We start from the raw sequence: 22,219 nt of genomic DNA, 5'->3' as shown, positions 1-22,219 counted from the left end.
CTTGCTCTACCATTTAGTACATTTTAATTATTATTATTCATTATTACTAATAAATAACATTAATAATAATTAACTATTAATAGATGATCTGACTACAGCTTATATCTACATTCCAGTATGCACTGTGAACTTGAATCCCTTGCTCATCAAAAATCCGTCTAAATATTTTTTGAAGTAGAGATAATGACTCTGGTACTCTCAGAGGGCAGTGGAAACAAAGACTTAATCTTCTGAGAGAAATGTTTTACCTCATCCGCTTTAAATGAACAACTTGACTCCTTCAGGGCGCACTTGTACTTGCAAAACAGAATTGCCTAAATGTGCTCTAGTGCTTCATCCTGTGAAATAAGATAGTAAAGTCAGACGATGCCTTGGTTAAATAGAATTTACCATTCAGACATTACTCCTATTTCATTTTTCAGGTCTAATAATCCACCCTTTTTCAGAGCTGTAAGAAACAAACTTCAAGACACAATTACACTGTCTTTAGTCACCATTAGTCCGGGCAGCTACTTATGTGGGACAACTCTTAAAGAACAAAAAGGGGCAGGTAGTATTGAGGAAGTAGAGAGGCTACAAAAGGACAGACAGATTAGGACAACAGACAAAGAAGTGATAGATGGAATATGGTGTCGGGAAGTGTATGGTCACACGCTTTGGCAGAAGAAATAAAAGGGTATACTATTTTCTAAATGGAGATAAAATTCAAAACTCTGAGGCGCAAAGGGATTTGGGAGTCCTTGTGCAGCATTCCTGAAGATTAATTTGCAGGTTGAGTCAGTGGTAATGGAGGGAAATACAGTGTTAGCATTCATTTCAAGAGGACTAGAATATAAAAGCAAGGATGTAATGTTGAGGCTTTAAAAAGCACTGGTGAGGCCTCATTTGGAGTATTGTGAATGATTTTGAGCCCCTTAAAAAGGATGTGCTGACACTGAAGAGGATTCAAAGGAGGTTCACAAAAATTATCCCAGAATTAATGGTGTTGTAGCGGGGTGCTACACGCAGCGCTGAAATAACGACACGGAGTCGGTGAGCTGCAGTTGCAAAAAGAGATTTATTCAAACTTCGTGGCCTCGCTTTAAAGCCTTCCTGATCCCGCCCTCCCCGGGCGGGAATACATATTCACAGTCCCGTCCCACGCTCGGGCTTTTCCCCTTGCTGGTGAAGCAGGCTTGGCGCCCTTTTTGGGACCGGCCTCAATGCCAGCGCGCGCCACTTTGTGAGCCGGTTCAAGTGCGCTGGGAAGTGGGTCACCACAGTGTGTCACATAAGAGCGTTTGATGGCTCCAGGCCTGTATTCACTAGAACTCAGAAGAATGAGGGGTGACTTCATCGAAACCTGTTGAATGGTGAAAGGACTTGACAGAGTGGATGCGGAGAGAATGTTTCCTATGATAGGACAGTCTAGGACCAGAGGACCCACAGCCTCAGAATAGAGGGGCATCATTTTAGAACAGAGATGAGGAGGAATTTCTTTAGATTGAGACTGGTGAATCTGCTGAAGTTATTGCCACAGGCAGCTGTGGAGAGTAAACCTTTACATATATTTAAGGCAGAGATTGATAGAATCTTGACTGGTCAGGGCATGAAGGGATACAAGGAGAAGGCAGGAGATGGGGGCCGAGAGCAAAGGTGGATCCATAATGAAATGGTAGAGCAGAGTCAATGGGCCAAATGGTCCAATTCTGCTCCTATATATGGTATAATCAAGAAAATAACCAGGATTCCCTTTTTTATTTAATAAACTATGCAACTTAATTGGGACAGGAGACAGTTGCCAAAGTTTCTAACTAGCATCAGTTGCTTCCACTTGTGCGGCCGTAAGAACCGTGCTTAGAACAAAATTTTTAAAATAGCACCAGTTGCATGTGTTTGTGTTCAAAAAGCAATGATTTTTATCACTGATCGTTGGTGAGAAATAAGCAGTAAGACAATTCAGAACTGTTTTGCTCATTGCAGTTTTAAGCATTCAGGTTTGTAGATGCCAAAAATTACTGGAGTGAAAATGAAACAATTTCACTACTTCAGCAAGTTAGGAACTACAAAGAATTTAAAGTTATCGAGAATCATCTTGAATGTTACAATGAAAATGTAGATTTGAAAGATGCAATTGTCAGAAGAATTGTATGAAGGCAGTCCATTATCTGCACCAGGTGTCTGTGCTGATTTTCTTAATTTACAGTCAATCAAAAGAACACAGCATTGTACATTGGATGAATTCCTCCATATATTTGTGGTTAGTTGTATGTCGTATCCAATAATGAAAGGAGACCTATGCCGGACAATTTTTAAGTGGAAAAGCCTTGCACTGGGACAGCTCCGCTCTCTCAACCTCGGATATCCGGGTCCAGTAGTATGAGTAGTTGTCACAAACTGGGGTCTTCCTTGGTTGTAGTAGATTATCACTATTTCTTCTGTGCCTTGTTATGCCATTCACTCTCCATAAAGCGTTGCAGATCCTGCTGTTGGATTTTACTGTTGATCTGATCCACTCCGTCCTCAGGAGCTGATTTCAGATGCTATCCCTATCTCACCAGGGTATGATGCCCACCGGCTATCCTCACCTGGTTTAGCCTGCCTGTCGAAGTGGTGAACTGGTGTATGGATGCTGTTGCATGCAAAGAGCTCCTTACAACAACAGTTGAGAGTGAATTTATAACTATTAGGAACTAATACTTAATTACTTAGTGAAATACAGTGCAGAGTAAGCACTTCCAGCTGCACCACCAAGCAATCCCCCGATTTAATCCAAGCCTAATCATTGGACAACTTACAATGACCAATTAACCTCCCAACTGGTATGTCTGTAGACTGTGGGAGGAAACCAGAGCACCTGAAACCCACACAGTCATGGGGAGAACATACAAACTCCTTACATGCAGCAGCAGGAATTGAACCTGGGTTGCCTGTACTGTACAGCAAAATCAGAATCAGGTTTATTATTGCGGGCATGTGTCGTGAACTTAGCTAACTTAGCAGCACCAGTTCAATGCAATACATCATACAGAAAAAAAACCTATGGTATATGTATATTGAATAGATTAAAAATCATGCAAAAACAGAAATAATATATATTTAAAAAGTGAGGTCATGTTCATGAGTTCAATGTCCATTTAGGAATCAGATGGCAGAGGGGAAGAAGCTGTTCCTGAATCGCTGAGTGTGTGTCTTCAGGCTCTGTACCTCCTACCTGATGGTAACAATGGGAAAAGGGCATGCACTGGGTGCAGGGGGGTCCTTAATAATGGGCACTGCCTTTTGAGACACCACTCCTTGAAAATGTCTCGGATACTTTGTAGACTAGTACCCAAGGAGGAGCCAACTAATTTATGACCCTCTGCAGCTTTTTCAGTCCTGTACAGTAGCCCCTCCCTCCCCCAATGCCAGACAGTGATGCAGCCTGTCAGAATTCTCTCCACGGTACATCTATATAGTTTTTTGAGCGTATTTGTTGATATACCAAATCTCTTCAAACTCTTAATGAAGTATAGTCATTGCCTTGCCTTCTTTATAGTTGCATTGATATGTTGGCACCAGGTTAGGTCCTCATGATACCCAGGAACTTGACTCTGCGCACCCTCTCCACTTCTGATCTGTCTATAAGGATGGGAATGTGTTCCTTCGTCTTACCCTTCCTGAAGTCCACAATCAGGTCTTTGGTCTTACTGATGTTGAGTGTAAGGTTGTTACTGTGACACCATTCCACTAGATGGCTTATCTCGCTCCCGTGTGCCCTCTCATCTCTATCTGAGATTCTACCAACAATGGTTGTATCATCAGCAAATTTATAGATTGTATTTGAGCTATGCCTAGCCACAGAGTCATGGGTATAGAGAGAGTAGAGCAGTGGGCTAAGCCCACACCAGAGGTGCACCATTGTTGATTGTCAGCGAGAAGGATATATTATCACTAATCTGCACAGATTGTGGTCTTCTGGTTAGGAAGCTGAAGATCCAATTTCAGATGGAGATACAGAGGCCAGGTTCTGTAACGTATCAATCAGGATTGTGGGAATGATTGTGTTAAATGCTGAGCTATAGTCGATGAACAGCATCCTGACATAGGTGCTTGAATTGTCCAGGTGGTGTAAGGCCATGTGACGAGCCATTGATATTGTGTCTGCTGTTGACCTATTGTGCAATAGGCAAACTGCAGTGGGTCCAGGTCCTTGCTGAGGCAGGAGTTCAGTCTAGTCATGACCAACCTCTCAAAACAGTTCATCATTGTAGATGTGAGTGCTACTGGATGATAGTCATTAAGGCAGCTCACATTATTCTTTAGGCACTAGTATAATTGCTGCCTTTTTGAAGCAAGTGGGAACTTCTGCCCGAAGCAGTGAGAGGTTAAAAATGCCCTTGAATACTCCTGCCAGTCGGTTGGCACAAGTTTTCAAAACCTTACCAGGTACTCCATTGGGACCTTCTGCCTTGCAAGGATTCACCCTCTTTATAGAGGGTCCAACATTGGCCTCCAAGACAAAGATCACAGGGTCACTGGGTGAAATAGTGATCTTCACAGCTGTAGTTATATTCGCCCTTTCAAAGCAGGCATAGAAGGCATTGAGTTCATCTGGTAGTGAAACATCATTTTAGGAGCCTTACCAGGTACTCCATCGGGGCCTTCCGCCTTGTGAAGGTTCACCCTCTTTTGCACAATGACAACGTGATCATTTTGGTAGTGGTACACATTCCACCTCAGGCACTGTCAATCAGGCTTTAGACGATGAGCAATGGGATCAACATGCATGAAACAGCACACCCCAACACCTTCACCATCGTTTTCTGGAGTACGAACTAAAATAAAATTATTGCTGCTGGAAGACTATCAGTTTGCTTAAAGATGCAAAGCAGAAACAGGAAATGCTGCAAATACTCAGCTGGTCAGGAACAGAGGTAACATTTCCATCCAAACTGGTTTGAGTATTTCAAGCATTTTCTGAATTTTGATTTCAATTTCCAACATATGCATTTATTTTTTAGATTTGGTGAAAAATCCACCTTGGACTGCACAAAACATTCTGGTCTTCAAGTACAGGGAGTTGCTTGTAATGAAATGCTGGCCGACTGGCACAACCTGAGGTGCAGGACTACATAATGAGGGAATACTGAAGACTGTTGGAGAAGTGCCACAGTTTGGGATCCTCTCATTGCTGGTCCTCTGTAATAGCCTCTCAGGCATATTGCTACTGAAATGTTTGGCAATGAAAACCTTATACCCTGTTAACAATGTGAATGTTGTAACTAAATATGAGGATTGCACAGTGAAGGATGACAGATGGATGTCCTGTATTATACATTCGCAATTTTACAAATAAAGTATCTTTGGGGAAAAAGTAAATCATTTGCTCAGTAATACTACAAAGTAGCTTCATTTAACAAAAAAAGGTTGAGTTCTAACTGCTGAATAAAGACACCAGTTATGTTTTGACATTCAAAATTGGTTTCTTTAATAGCTGCTACTGAGTAATCCACTGTTAGGCCATTCACTTAAATAATGTACCATGACAGGTCAGTAATACAAATCAAGAATAGTGAATTCTTGATAAGCACTTTTGGCCATTGACAACTACATACACACCTCATACAGAAGTCTTTGGGAGCCAACATTTTGAACATTCAAGGAAGTGCATCAGTCAATGAAAGTCTCACAGGAGTGTATTAATTACATAAGAAGAAAATGAGCAGCTGTGATAATTTATTATCCATCTCTGATAATTACATGTTTCATGTTTAGTTATGTTCAATTCAATTTCAGGAACATTACCTATAATTTCACTCTACCTAGTCCCTTCTATTTTGCTTTTATTTTATACTGTCAATTGATCTCTGTTAGCACAGATCAACAAGGCTATTTTCTCTTCAATCCTCAATTCTCTTTATTTTCATATTTTCCTATGAAGCAGAAAGAGGCCATTAAGCCCATCAAGTTTATGGTCTCAGAACTATCCCACCAGTCCCATTTTTCCCCGTAAGATACTCTTTTTCACTTGCCTGCCAATTCACCCCTTCTCTAAATCCAGAAGCAAAACCAAAATGATCTCTAGACCCATTCCTCGTGCCAACCACAGATCACCCAACACACACTTAACCAGAAACCAAGATGAACTTTTCTTAAAACTTTGGTGAAATTTCAAGAAACCAGGAAGTAGAAATACAAATAAGCACTGTACAAGTACAACAGAAATTGCTGTTTCATTATAAAATACATAAAATGGAAGGAAAACATATATGACAGCATTCCATAATACATTGTTTGAGTTTAATGGGAGACAATGCAAATCAACCCAGGCTTTGAATAATTTGAAAGACAAAAATGCTGCATCAATAACTCTGAAGATTTGTGATTTAATACTTTCTACATGATGCTTAGCTCAAGGTGGATAGTAATGTCAACAGGCAAAATAAAGCAAATTTGCTTCACTGCATCAAGTCTGATTTGTCTTAACTAAATTGAATAACCCACAATGTACAAGGTTTCAGCTTGGATACTTTCATGAATACTCTAATGGGGTAATTATTTTCAGGATCAGCATACGTATGAAGCCACTATATATGACAGCCCATTGTATTCTGACTTCTCATCACATACTTCCTTGATTTTCACCTTTGTTGAATACTTCTGATCTTGAGAAATTGGATTTACTGGAGTTTGAGTTTAACCATTTGTTGATAACTTTTTAAAATGTTGGAAGAAAATTTATTTTGAAATTATTTAATCACCTTTAAGATCTGGAACTAATCTATCATAACTACACAAATTCATGTGTAATCATTCCATTGGCAATTTCCTTCATACGGTATACAACAGACTTCAGATTCTTAAAATAAAAACAAAAAATTCTGGAAAGAATCAGGTCAGGCAGCATCTATGGTTGAAGAAAGAGAGTTAATGTTTCCTTTCTCTTTGCTTACTTGAAACTTCACAATGACATGCACCATATCAATGGTCACTAAGTTTCAAAACAAAATGCATTTGGACAAATATGTGCTCAACCAAAGGCTTTATTGAGGCATCTAATAGCTGAGAATGAAAGATCACAAGCTCTCTCAAAGAACTGATGTAAAAGTACAGTAACCAGTGGTGACAACTGTTTTACCTGGTTGGGCATTCTTTTGATACTTTATATAACATAAACAAGAAAATAATTTGCATCCTAAAATCTAAAGTTCTCCTGAATTCTATTCAATAGTTAAACATACTGCCAGAAAATTGATAATTTTCCACTGTGCACAGTGATTAAAATCTGCCTCCCCTTTCAGATAAAAGGAATTGTTAGTGTCATCCAAGTCTGAGTTGTGAATTTCCACTTTTATGAAGTTGTAATTTCTTTAATTTTAGGCTACCACTGCCATCATAAACCACAGAAACCTAGAGGTTTATACGAAGGATAAATATTTTAAATGTTAAAATAGTTACCACACAGAAATTTAAAAATAGCAGAGCTGGAATAAACAGATTTTGTTTTAAATCTCTGGTAAATATTTAAAAAAATGGTTACTTTTCTTTAAAATCATGCTACTTCTTTCCAAACTAAAATCTGAGGCAATCGACGTGCGACAGAAGGCACTATGTATCTGTATTAACCCGTCAAATGCTTGTGTATTGGGAACCTGAGAGGTGGTGGCCAACCAAACCTTTCTCCATACTGCCTGCAAAGGGGGGAGGGCAGATGATTTTCACTCAGTTTGAGAGAAAAGTAAAGAAACTGACAAAACTCTCAAATGATAATCGAGTGGAGATCCAGCGCTGGAAGAGTTCGACTCTAATCCCAAAGGTCTCTCAACAGCTTCCATAATGATGGATGAAAGATCTTTCTCCATGATGCCCTGAATTTTAAGAAAATGCCATGTTCAGTTGCCCCCTGGAGTTGCTCCAAAACTGAACATTGTTGGGACTGGTGTAGTCATGTCAAACTTGTAGCCACCTTGTCCTTCAATTTTCTTGGATTCTAAGAAAGAACAAAAGAAAGTCATCGCCTTACTGCACAGAAGCACGTCCTTTGGCCCATCAGCAGCTCCAATCATGAAACATTCACTTACACTAATCCTACGTTCATCCTAATTTTTTTTCTCTTTCCATTCCCATCAACTCCCCTCGGATTCCAGCACATCAACACACTAGGGGCAACTTACAGTGGTCAGTTCACCTTACAACCCACTTGTCCTTGGGATGTAGGAGGAAATGTGTAACAAATGGAAAACAGTTTTCTTACAAAATGTCACTGTGAACACTGCATTGGGCTAGACTTAAAACCTTATGCACAAAAAAATATAATCATTCAGAAAGATTTCACGGTTTGATTCAGTCTACTTTTAATGGCATTCTGAAACATCTCAAATCCACATCATCAGCATATCTACTGTTTGCTTAATGGTGAATTATTCTGAGTAATCACAATCTATGGTTTGCCTCCAATAAAAGTGTATAAAATAGATAAGCTCATGTATTTTGCTTTCTTTTAACCTTGGATACCCCCAATGTGTGATCAAAGAAATTGAAAAAGAATATTTTTTAAAATTCAGTCATTTAAAGAATTGCACATTGATCTACAAACTACTGCAACAGAAGTTTTCTAAGCTGTTGTTAGTGATATCTAAAATTATTACATTTGAATTTCCTATGGTCTTTCATAACCCATTTCTTAAAAATTAAAAGTGCATCACATGAACTAGCTTCATAATACAATTTTAAAATAATTTATTTTCTACAATTCCCAAGATATTACCTCTTTCTCACTGTAAGTCTTCAGTCATTGGCAGGCACCAAAGATGCCATTAAAACCTAAAAGCCAATTAGAACAGTCATAGAATCATAGAACACCATAGCACAGAAACAGCTCCTCTGGCCCATCTGGTCTATGCCGAACTATTTATCTGCCTAGTCTTGGTGACCTGCACTCGGATCATAGCCTTCTCATCCACGTACCTACACAAATTCCTCTTAAATGTTGAAATCAAACCTGCATCCACCTCTTGTGCTGGCAGCTCATTCCACACTCTCACCACCCCGAGTGAAGCTCCCCCTCATGCTCCCCTTAAACTTTTCACCTTTCACCCTTAACCCATAACCACTTCTTGTATTCACACCCAAGCTCAGTGGAAAAAGCCTGCTTGCATTTACCCTATCTATACCCCTCATGATTTTGTATACCTCTATCAAATCTCCCTTCAATCTTCTACATTCTAGGGAACAAACCTATTCAACCTTTCCCTATATCTCAGGTCCTCAAATCTCAGCCACATCCTTGTAAATTTTCTCTGCACTCTTTCAATCTTATTTATATCTTTCCTGTAGGTAGGTAGGTGACCAAATGCTCCAAGTTAGGCTTTCTAAAGTCTTGTACAATTTCAACATAACACCCCAACTCCAGTACTCAATAAAAATACAAAATGCTGGCAGAACTCAGCAGGCCAGACAGCATCTATGGGAGGAGGTAGTGACGATGTTTCGGGCCGAAACCCTTTATCAGGAGTGAAGTAACATGGGATGGTTGAGGAGGGATAAGAAGTGGGGGGGGGGGGAGGGATGAAGTAGAGAGCTGGGAAGTGATAGGCTGGAGGGAAATTGGCTGGGGGAAGGTGGAGAATTATGGGAAATAAAAGAGAAAGAAAGGCAGAGCTGGGGGGAGATTATTGTGAGGGGGGGGGAAGGAGAGAGAAAGAGAACCAGACTAAAATAAATAGATAGGGATGGGGTAAGGGGGGGCAGGGGTATCAACAAAGGTCTGTGAATTGAACACACAGTTGAAAACCTCCATTTTCCCTCCCCCCACTTCTTATCCCCCCTCAACCATCCCATGTTACTTCACTCCTGATGGAAGGGTTTTGGCCTGAAACGTCATCACTACCTCCTCCCATAGATGCTGTCTGGCCTGCTGAATTCTGCCAGCATTTTGTGTTTTTATTTATTTCCAGCATCTGCAGATTCACTCGTGTTGTCCAGTACTCAATATATTGATTTATGAAGGCCAATGTACCAAAAGCATTCTTCACAAACTTCTCAACCTGTGACATCACTTTCAAGTAATTACAGATCTGTATTCCCAGATTGCTCTGTTCTACTGCATTCCTCAGTACCCTACCGCTCACCATGTAAGACCTACCCTGGGTGGTCCTCTCAAAATGCAACACCTCACACTTGTCTACAATAAATTCCACCTACCATTTTTCAGCCCATCTTTCCAGCTGGTCCAGATCCAGTGTATGGCTTACACTTGCTTTCCAGACTCAGCAGTGGAGTCAAGATTATTGTAAATAATTGTGTCATAGGATTTGGAATACAATATATAAGTTAAAGAGAATTGTTGAGATTTGTTTTAAGGCATCTAGATGAACTTAAAGGAGTTTACACAAAAGTCAAAGGAAGAGAAATGCAGGACTTTGCTTGGTGTTTTCCCACCAACATTGCATACACTTCCTATAGAACATTGTATGAAATGCTTTCTTTGCTATGAAAATTGCATGAACTGAATCCTTCACATCAAATCTTTCCTGTCATTTTAATATTGTCAATATTTGAAGATCAGACAGATTCAAAAAAAGTATTCTGGCTAGTATCACAATAAAAAACACAAGAATGTCAGTAACTCGTGCTATTACTGTCAATCCTTTCCTCAGAAAAAAAATACTCTGAACCAAATTTTGCAAAAATCAAAGCAAACAAGAAGGCCGTTAAGAAAATTAAGCTGCATAATACATGTCCACTTTAATTTCATTTGAATACCAGCCCTGCTCTCTTTAAAGTTCAAAGTGCTAAGCACATTTATTATCAAAGTATGTATACCATACATAACCTTGAGATTCATTTCTTGCAGCAGCCACAAAACAAAGAAACAGAATAGAATCCACAAAAAAACCCACACAACAAAGACCGTCAGACATCCAATATGCGATAAAAAGAACAAAACATGCAAACAATTAATAAGTGAATAAATAACACTCAGCACAGGAACCGCAGTGAGTCCACAGCCGTGGAGCCAGTTCAGCCCTAAGGCAGGTGCAGCCAGTCAAGATCCCTGCACCTCGCACCTGATGGTAGTAGCGAGAAGAGTGGGGGATTGGTCAATGCAGGCAGGTGGGACGGGCTCAGGTAGGGGACCCTGGGTGACCCGGAGTAGTGAACCGATCAGCTGTTCATCCTCCACCCTCGGCCTCAACGCCTTAATCTTTTTAATCTGGCTCAGTGCTTAAATCAGCTTGAACATCAGTTTGTTTTCACTCTTGGGCTGGGCTCCACCTCTTCAATTCTGCCTGAAGCTTCAATCTGGTCTGAAGTCTGCACCAGCAATGGTCGACATGGCTGTAACTGCATTCTCATGAGTCCAGTTCACCAATTCCTTCAGAATGCCGCAAAAACACCGGATCATTCAGATGGTTCAAAAGCACAACTCCCGAGGAGAAGATGCAGAATTATGGTGATTACAGTCCAAAAAAACTATATTTAGAATAGTTAGTAATTTTGTTAGCTGCCAGTAAAATGTTGCTGTGTATTGCCAGCGCCATCTTCTGTTTCAAATCTCACATTTCACATATTTATTATTTTCACTGATGCTGGATTAACTTGCAGGCTAAATTTTTGGTCATGACATGTCAAATTTGTTAGAAAGAGCATACAATTTCTTTCTGGATGAAGCAAACATATAGAAAAGTTGAGGCTAGTAGACAGTTTTAAGGGGAAGTTAAACTGTAGGGTAATATAATGGATGGCAGATGATACACATAGTTCATAATAGAAACCATGGTACATAATTCACAAGCACTGTCATTGAGTTGTTGTGTTTACTTTAAGAGACAGTCAGTGTAAGACGTAATAATGTCAGTGTAAAACAACTGCTTTTGGTTTGTTTGTAATGGAAGTACAGGGCTACGGCTTTTTTAAGCACATAAAACAACTCTTGCATGTTTTATTCACAAAATCCTGCAATATAACCATGACAGGGAAATATGCTCATGTGGAATACAACTAGTGATGAGTCACGGGGATATTTTTGTTCTATATTCTCAAGTTTCAACTTTTTGTTCAAAACTAAAAAGCAGTCTGAGCAATTTTACTGCATGTGGCAGAGACAGGCATATTAATTTAAGTTAATAATTTGAACACTTCCAATGAATAATTTGAACTAAAAATATATATGTTATAATATTGAAATTCCGCTGATATTCAGAGGACATGCCAGTCCCCTAGTGACATCAATAGGTGAATACCAGTACTGCAGGTAAGATAAAGAGAGGAATATGCTGAAATCTGAACATAGTCACTGGTGCCATTTCCACTTAAAGAATATTGACCCGTATGTTTGGCACTAACCTGCTGCATTTTTCCTCTGTTCTGTCAGCGTGAAGATCTCCTGCAACTGTTTCTTCTGGTCCTCACTCAAAGGGGCAGTGAGAGTTTGGTACCAGGCAGCATCCACACTTTGTATTCCTTAACAGAAAGCAACCCCAAAAAGTAGAGCACAGAAATCTTACATGTCTGTAAATGCACCTTTTTTAGACTGCAATGCATACATTGATTCAACACAAGTCAGTACTGTTATATATACACACACACACATCGCTTAAAGTTTTCAAAAGGGAAGTCAACTACTGAAGTTGTTTTAAACTGTTCTATCCTATTTCCAAGCCATTCACATTTTAATGGAATGGACCAACAAAATGCGATTTTCTGCAGAAACACAGAATCACCATATTTTGCAAACCTTGGGTCCTTATTTCCCTTTTTCTCAATAGCACTACACAGTGCCAGCTATATAGAAGTATGATGGAAATAGCAATGTACTTGCTGCTGTAACTGTTCTGTCTGGATTCCTCTGTGACAACATTTAAATAATGCAAATATCACAATATCACTGCTGACCGGCATTTGTGTAAGCGCAATGTCTTCAGTTCTTGAAATGTCAGTCATTACCCTTACAGACAATACACGTTGAGCTTTTATTTTTTTTACTTATGTTGGATTGATCTGGTATCCTGACCCAAGAAAATAATCCACAATAGTTCAAAAACATTTAGAAATAATCTATAAATTTAGGTATATTAACTTTCATACTTAAATAGATTACACAATTAAATGGTTATTAAAGAAACCAGTTTCAATACTGGCATATGGATGTGTGCATTGAATGCAAACATACTTAATAGAGCAGATGTAAAAATCTGATATTCATCAACATTGCTATCTTCATCTAAAGGTGTCGAGAAACCTTCCAGAGCAGTTTCTTCTAACCCATCTTCATCCCATTCATCATCATCGTCATCATCATCTTCCTCTGCCTGTTGCTCCAGCATATCCAGGTATTGTTGACCTGCCTCGTGAATGTCATCTTCATCACTCGGAATCTCTTCTGAAATTGAAAACTCCTTTTTAAGAATAAAAATGTATTTATCTAAAGCCTTTATTTGGAATAATTGAACTGGATATGAAAATTTTAATACAAGAGCTTTTTGATAAAGACTTCAACCAATTGTTCAGCCTTTAAACTACAAAGCAGCTTTTAATGAGATCCAAATTTTGTTCCCTAATTTTCATGACTGATCTCTGCTGGGGGTGGGGGTGGGAAGAGAGAGATAGAGAGAGCGAGGGGGATGGGGTGGGGGAGGGGAAAATTTTCACAGTACTGTAATAATCCATGTGGAGAAGAGAGCGAGTTCATGTTGGGAATGGTGAGAGTGGGGCGCTCTCAACACACACACACACACACACACACACACACACACACACACACACAATTACACAGGACTGTATGAAAGAAGTATTTCACAGTTCACCAGTCTTATAGGAAAGTAAATGGCTTTTGGCATCTTTTTCTTTTAATTTGATGCCATGCCTTTCAGTCTCACTACCATTACTTATTTAAAGCTTATACCCAAATCCTGTCAAAACTATAAAACAGTTCTTTTTCATGTAAGCTTCTGCCTCTCTAAAGTGAAGCTACTGAACAACCCCAAATGCAAAGCAGAGTGTGGATGTGACTGCATTATCAATTTTAGTTGCATTCCTCCCAACCAATGCAAACAATAGTATATTAACTTGTAGACTATTGCACAACATACCAGACAAAGCAAACTCATGTGGAACTGTCACCTACCAGTCAACTCTTCGGAAGTATGAAGATAATTTGTAATGAAATTTAATCATCTACACTCAGTGGCTACTTTATTAGTTACCTCCTATACCTAATAAAATGGTCACAGACTGCATGTTCCGTGGTCTCCTGCTGCTGTTGCCCATACACTTCAAAGTTCAATATGTTGTACTTCTGCACACTACTGTTGGAATGCATGATTATTTGAGTTACAGTCGCCTTCCTGTCAGCTTGAACTAGTCTGACAATTTCCTCTGACCTCTCTCATTAACAAGGCGTTTTCATCCACAGAACTGCTGCTCTCTGGATGCGTCTTGCTTTTCATACCATACTCTGTAAGCTCTAGATATTGTTGTTCCCGAAAATCCCAGAATATCAGCAGTCTCACAGACACTCAAACTACCACATCTGGCATCAACAATCATTTCACAGTCAAAGTCACTGAGTTCACAGTTCTTCCCATTCTTATGTTTGGTCTCAACCTCTTGACCATGTCTGCATGCTTTCATGCACTGAGTTGCTGCCACATGATCAGTTGATGTGCTGTATGCATTAACGAGGTTTACAGGTATACCATTAAAGTGGCCACTGAGTGTACATTAACATGAAATCACAGAAGAATCAAGGTTCAGTGGAAAACTAAATGCAAAGTTTGAAAAGAACAAACCATTTTCTTCAGCATCCTCATTTTCCTCTTCACCATTCTCGTTCTGCTCATTGGTAACTTTGCTTGCATAGGCTCGCTTGAGGCCAAGAAATAGGAGTAGTAATGAGGGCAGAATTTGAGCAGCCACAGCATCCACTGCTTCAGGTCGGTTTTGCATTTCCATTAGTGTGCTTAGACCAATAATACAGACTTTCCGATCATGAAGCCTAGCAATAAAAGAGTAATTATACCAGAAGCATTAAAATGCTGTCAAAACTGTTAACCAGTTCTAGTAAAAATAACACATCTTGCATTCAAATTTGTTTAAATTAATATCACTGAAAGGAATCAAAGAATTAAAAAAAGAGGGCAATGAATTCTCTGGTACCAAAGTCTTCTGATCCTCAATTTTAGTTATTTTATTTATTTAGCGATACAGCATGGAAAGGCACTTCTAGCCCACTGACCCGCACCACCCAGCACCCATTGATTTAACCCTAGCCTAATCACAGGAAAATTTACAATGACCTATTAACCTACTAACTGGTACATCTTTGGATTGTAGGAGAAAACCAGAGCGCGCGCACACACACACACGGGAAGAAAATACGAACTCCTCAAAGATGGCACCAGAGTTGAACTCCAACTTTGTAGAAGCATTGTGCTATCAGCTACGCTATGTGGCATCCTTTTAATTATAATCGTGACATATCATAATTAAAGACAGTCAAAAATTAACTATGGTAAAATCAATATTGAATAATTTCTAGCATCTGCAGAATCGCTGGTATTTATAAAATAATTTTCTTGGTTTGCACTGAAGATAAATAAGAGCATGAATAGCCCAGTTGATCCATTAAGCCTGTTCAACCTTTTAATAATATCGTCGCTGATATTCCACCTTACTTAATTATAGAGTGGAACTACCAGTATAGGGATCAAAACACTGCGAATATATAAATTTGAAATACCAGGTGGCTTACTCCTGATTAATATACTAAACATCCAAACTAAAGTATAACATATTTCAAAAACATAGTATGGTTAAGAAGCAAATATTCCAGCAGCCTTAACTATGATGACCATTGAGGTTTTGTTAAAAGTCACAACTGAACCTGAAGCTCATTGACTTTCCAAGCTATCCTTCACCTTGCCATTATTGGCACTCTGACAGACACTCTAATCACACAAGTCATCCATTCTGTTCATTTCTTTCAGTTGCATAGAATTCATGAACATCATGGGTACCCCTATTGCCAAGCCCAGGCAATTTATGAGAGCTCATGCCTCCAAGCCCCAAATGATTTGTAGGAGAGTCTGTTTCATTGCAGTCATTTAAAGAATTGCACAATACACAAAGGCACCTGCTGTATTTTTTAAACAAACATAGACTTTTCTTCTTTTCTCCTTTACTTAAAAACATGCCCTGGACCATCTCCTAACTTTCTCTGCTTAAGTCTCAATATCTGCTTTTACCATAGCAATCATTTCTCTTCCTCAACAACAATTCCTGTAGATCTTCTACCAAAACAAATGTGAGGTATATTTTCTGCATGGATCTGCAGAAATCGGTTGGTAGATGCACCTGTAAGTGAGCAGTTCCAGGGTGCAGCATAATTATCAAAGTTTCTTTCATAATTATCACACAGCAGAGTGCTTTCCAGCCATTGGCCACGGGACACCTAGTAGACCCCTCCAGGAGTCCAACAGGACAACACAGGTGCCCACAGCCTTTCCAGTTCCCAAGCAGGAGACAATGTGTCCTCAGAACTTGATTTACCCGGTGCAGGTACAAAGGTCCCATTGAAATCAATGGAAGTAATTAGCTGTTGAGATAAAAGTCAATTAGGATTAGGATTAGTGTGAAACATAGAGGGAGGAGCAGATGATTCAGCCTTTAAGACTGCTCTGCCGTTCAATATAATCCATTATCTCCATATTATATTCTCACTCTCTCTCCATATCATACGATTCCTTTTGTTAGGGATTTATCTTCTTCAGTATATTCAGTGACCTGTGTGCTTTGCTGTCTTTTAATTTTTAAAAGCTTTCTGTCATAACTATAATTTTTCAACTGTATTCCATAATGGGAGATTTTGAAACATTCTTAATACCAAAGAGCCACAAACATTCAATGTAAATGTGAATTCTGACAGCCAGAACCTACAGCCCATCTCCACAGCCAACAAACCCATTCCAGTAGATTTGATGGTTGTCTGTGCTGAAAGTAGCTCTGTGCTGTCTTGGGCCTCACCAGCAAAAAGGCCAATCAGCAGATAACTGCACCACAGGCCACTTTGGAAGAAGCAGCTTGGACACAAGTGAAAGCGACCTGTGATCCCTTGCAACTGCGCATCTGCCTCAATTTATCAATGACTTGGATGTCCTTTCCACACTGAAATATTAAACACTGCAGCTTCTTTAACTGTAAATTTACTAATGTATCTTGTACAAAGTCATGTGACATTGAGAAAATGTTTACAAAATCTACAACATTGACCTCTGAATGCTCAATCTCATGTTGGGATTTGAGAAGGGTCTGTAATGAAATACCTTGATCACTTACCCAAGAAAACAATCTGTGTCATTCATCCACTGATTAATAAACTGTGCTGTGATTGGCTCTGCACTGTGCGAAAAGCGAATGTTTTCCAAGGTATTCACAAGCAGCATGGGGCTGTAATAAAGTGCTGCAATGGCCACCTGGAGACACATGGTCCGAAGTTCGCTTGTTTTAACTCCACGCGTTAATCGTTCCAGGACTGCTTCAACGAACAAGGGAATACACTAATGAGGGAGGGGAAAAAAAGCTATTTATAGGCCCAGAAATCAGGGTATTCAAAGTCAATGTTTTTCATGGTCTGGGCATCACTAGCAAGACCAACGTTCATTCCCATCTCTATATACCCTTGAATAGTAACTGACAAGCCCCTTCCCAAAATGATGCAATCCTTCCATTGGAGAAACTTCCAGGCCAGTCGGCAAGAGAATTCGGTGTTTAGACCAGGTAATAATGAAGTAATTGTGATCTATTTCCAGGGCTGAAGGATACGTGACTCAGCAGGGATTCTCTGAATGGTTTGTATGGACTGCTGTAGATTTGCAATGAGCTTGGATGTGAAACTGTCATTGACAATGACATAGCCTTTAGCCATTGTGAAGAAAATGACTGATCAGGGTGCGGAATAGGTGGCTAGTTGGGCAGACCCAGTTGAAAATGATTTTATCACACACCTGACTTCTACCTTGAAGATATTGTAAAGAATTCAGAGCATCAGGAGAGAAGTCATTTACTGCTGGATGCCCAACATCAGATCTGCTCTTAAAATATATGCCAAGGAGAGATGGTTGGCCTTTTTCTTATCTCGAATGGTCAACATCATTCATTTACAAACAGTAGAAAATCTGCAGATGCTAGAAATCCGAGCAACACACACAAAGTGCTGGAAGAACTCAGCACGCTAGGCAGCATTTATGAAAAAGAGTACAGTCGATGTTTTGGGTCAAATACCCTTCGGCAGGACTGGCAAAAAAAAACTGAGGAGTAGATTTAAAAGGTGAGGGAGGAGAGAGAGAAACACAAGGTGATAGGTGAAACCTGAAGGGGGAGGGATGAAATAAACAGCTGGGAAATTGATGGTGAAAGGGACAGACCATGGAAGACAGAAAAGGGGTAGGGGCACCATAGGGAGGCGATGGGCAGGCAAGGAGATAAGGTGAGAAAGGGAAAAGGGGATGGCAAATGATAAAGGAGAGGTGGGGTAGGGAACATAACTGGAAGTTTGAGAAATCGATGTTCATGCCATCCAGCAGGAGGCAACCCAAACGAAATACAAGGTGTTGCTCCTCCAACCTAAGAGTGGCCTCATCACAACAGTGGAGGAGGCCATGGATGGACATATCGGAATGGGAATGGGAAGTGGAATTAAAATGGGTGGCCACTGGGAGACCCCACTTTATCTGGCGGACAGAGCGTAGGTGCTCGAAGTGATCTCCCACTCTATGTAAGATCTCACCGACAATACAAGAGGCCACATCGGGAACACCGGACACAGTAGATGACTCCAACCGACTCACAGGTGAAGCATCGCCTCAACTGGAAGGACTGTTTAGGGCCCTGGATGGTAGTGACAGAGTTGGTGTAGGGATAGGGTGGCACTTGTTCTGCTTGCAAGGATAAGTGCCAGGAGGGAGATTAGTGGGGAGGGATGAATGGACAAGAATCGCATAGGGAATAATCCCTGTGGAAAGCAGAAAGTGGGGGGTGGAGAGGGAGGGAGAAAGATGTACTTGGTGGTGGGATCCTGTTGGAAATGGCGTAAGTTTCAGAGAATTATATACTGGACACAGAGGTTGGTGGGGTTGTAGGTGAGGACAAGAAGTACCCTATCCCTGGTAGGGTGGAGGGAGGATGGAGTAAGGTAGACATGTATGAAAAGGAAAAGATGAGGTTGAGGGTAGTGTTGATGGTGGAGGAAGGGAAGCCCCTTTCTTTGAAAAAGGAGGACATCTCCTTTGTTCTAGAATGAAAAGCCTCATCCTGACAGCAGATGCGGTGGAGACAAAGTAATTGAGAGAAGGAGATGGCGTTATTACAAGTAACGGTGGGAAGAGATACAGTCCAGGTAGCTATGAGAGTCTGTGGGTTTATAATAGACTTCAGTGGATACGCTGTCTCCAGAGACAGAAACAGTGAGATCAAGAAAGGGGAGGGAAGTGTCAGAAATGGACCAGGTAAATTTGAAGGTAGGGTGGAAGTTGGAACATTATTCATTTTCTATGTTGCTCTGCCAAGCATTGTGGACATACTACGTTGGCACCAGAAAGTATGGTGACACTTGTGGGCTGCCCTAGTGCATCCCTAGGTTGCGATGGTTGTTCATACAAATGATGCATTTCACTGTATGTTTTGACAAACATTTGATAAATAGAATTTGATCCAGAATTTTATTGTGGCACAAATAGTACTTGCCACCGATGCCTGAATATTGTTCTGGTTGCTCCTCATGAAGGCATTTGCTGAGAAGAATGAATGGAATAGAACATGGTGCAATCCTCAGCTATCACCCCCACCTCTAACGTTATGATGGAAGGTATGTCTTGAAGGTAAATGAAGATGGATACCACCCTGCGGGGCTCCTGGAACAATATCCAAGGGCTGGAATGATTGACATCCAACAACCAAAATCATTTTATTATATGCAGTTACAATCTGTTTCTCGCATGATGTCCATTAACTTCAGCTTCACAGAAATCCCTAATGCCTTATTAGGTCATATACTGTTTTGCTCTAAAGGACAGCCCATCAAACATCAATTCAGTACTTTAATCCACATTTAGACTAGTCTGTGATGAGCTCTCAGCTCAGTGTTTGAAGCAAAACACAAACAGCAAGCAGGAGATTGAAGAGTATAGTCAATTAACAAGTTCCATGACACATGCCGGTGATAATAAACCTGATTCTGATTAACTATGTAATGGCCATTCAGCCTACTGAATTTCCAAGTCACATTCCTGTCTGTGTTTAATAGTCCATCACCCTTTATATGATGACACTTGGCAGGAATATAGAACTTTGATCTGATTTATTGGTTGTGGGGTCTCACTGCTCTCATTAATGCATTGTTTTTGCTGTTTAGTAGGCATATGCTCCTATGTTGCAGCTTCATGAGGCAGGCACTTCATTTTTGGGTGCACTGATGCTGCTGCCAGCAAGTTTTCACTCTTTATTGAACAAGAGTTTGATTTACCTCAGTGATAATAGGTGGATAAAAGGCATGCCAATTTACAAGGTTACAATACATGGTGAAGCTATATACTTCTGCTGGTTATAATGGACTAGAGTCCCAGGATGCTGTCAAGTCTGTTTTGACCATAATGATCTGTAGTTCTTAACAACATAAACAAGGATGTCCTGGGTGAGAAGAGAGAACTTTGACTCCAAAAACACAAAGTAGTGATCTCTTCTATCAGTACTATCATGGACAGATGGTTCTACCCCACATAGATTGATGATTTTGTTTTCCAGTGGCAGTAACAAAATCTATTTCTGAACCAAGTCTTTGCCAAGCTTTTTGTGTCTACATTAACAGCTTGTAATGGAGTATGAGGATAATGACCCACCTGAACAGATTGTAATGGAGCATGAGGATAATGGCTCAACTTAACAGATTGTAATGGAGCATGAGGATAATGGCCCATCCACCTGAACAGATTGTAATGGAGCATGAGGATAATGGCCCATCCACCTGTACAGATTGTAATGGAGCATGGGGATAATGGCTCACCTGAACAGATTGTAATGGAGCATGAGGATAATGGCCCATCCACCTGAACAGATTGTAATGGAGCATGAGGATAATGGCCCATCCACCTGAACAGATTGTAATGGAGCATGAGGATAATGGCCCATCCACCTGTACAGATTGTAATGGAGCATGGGGATAATGGCTCACCTGAACAGATTGTAATGGAGCATGAGGACAATGGCCCATCCACCTGAACAGATTGTAATGGAGTATGAGGATAATGGCTCACCTGAACAGACTGTAATGAAGCATGAGGATAATGGCTCACCTGAACAGATTGTAATGGAGCATGGAGATAACGGCTCACCTGAACAGATTGTAATGGAGCATAAGGATAATGGCCCATCCACCTGAACAGATTGTAATGGAGCATAAGGATAATGGCCCATCCACCTGAACAGATTGTAATGGAGCATGGAGATAACGGCTCACCTGAACAGATTGTAATGGAGTATGAGGATAATGGCCCAACCACCCGAACAGACTGTAATGGAGCATGGGGATAATGACACACATTATGAACAACTGAATAGAATATTGGATTACAATTTCTGTGATGTAATGAAGCATTGAGCTCCCATTATAAGGTTTGAGGACTAAGTGTAAAGACTAATGTAATACAAAAATGTTTCCACCTTAATTTCTAATCTGCTGAGATAGCTCTCAGCCAATTCAGCTGTGAGAGCACTTTCAGTGTCAGTACCCAGGAGAGAGAAAAATACCCTTTCTAATCTCTATTTCTTCTCGAAAATGTATATGTAGATGTCAGGTAAATGGAGGATTTGCTTCAAATGCAATTTCTTTTGCCGTTAGATATTCTGCTGACACAGTCTTGCACATGACAAGGTCACCATTTGACAGAGGTACCTATGGAAATTCAAGTTACTGCTCTTGAACCAACAAAGAAGGGAAGATAGAACAATAAATGTACAAAAAATCAAAAGTAAAATCAACAGTGATACAGCAACAGATTACTGAGTAGAACATCTCTGAAACCTTATGGACATTATGGATAACAGCAGTGATTAGAAGGGAGGTTCAGAGCAATTTCACTGTTAATAGCAAACAACATTTCAGAAAGGGAGTGTAGTGGTGCAAGATTGACAAACAAGCTAAGTTTTGAGCAAGAGTTGAATTCTTAAATCAAAAGCATATAGAATAACGCAGAGATGTGACCTG

At 40.1% G+C, this 22,219-nt stretch overlaps 1 protein-coding gene across 3 annotated transcripts in view; it reads right to left on the bottom strand.

The window, feature by feature from the left end:
• Nucleotides 1-5,419: 5,419 nt before the first annotated feature.
• ipo8 (importin 8) overlaps nucleotides 5,420-22,219 on the bottom strand; it is a 109,516-nt gene continuing 92,716 nt past the window's right edge. For all 3 annotated transcript variants that reach the window (XM_073059000.1, XM_073059001.1, XM_073059002.1), the window contains 5 exons: nucleotides 17,299-17,519; nucleotides 14,754-14,959; nucleotides 13,136-13,345; nucleotides 12,310-12,426; nucleotides 5,420-7,951 (listed from right to left, as the gene is read on the bottom strand). In XM_073059000.1, coding sequence (XP_072915101.1) covers nucleotides 7,854-7,951; nucleotides 12,310-12,426; nucleotides 13,136-13,345; nucleotides 14,754-14,959; nucleotides 17,299-17,519 — 852 coding nt within the window. In that variant the 3' untranslated portion in view covers nucleotides 5,420-7,853. The remainder of the gene's footprint in view (nucleotides 7,952-12,309; nucleotides 12,427-13,135; nucleotides 13,346-14,753; nucleotides 14,960-17,298; nucleotides 17,520-22,219) is intronic.

This window comes from Hemitrygon akajei, chromosome 10, assembly GCF_048418815.1.
Source record: "Hemitrygon akajei chromosome 10, sHemAka1.3, whole genome shotgun sequence".
Classification (NCBI taxonomy): Eukaryota; Metazoa; Chordata; class Chondrichthyes; order Myliobatiformes; family Dasyatidae; genus Hemitrygon; species Hemitrygon akajei.
Note: the sequence above shows the minus strand (reverse complement) of the source record. Positions and strands in the feature narration are given on the sequence as shown.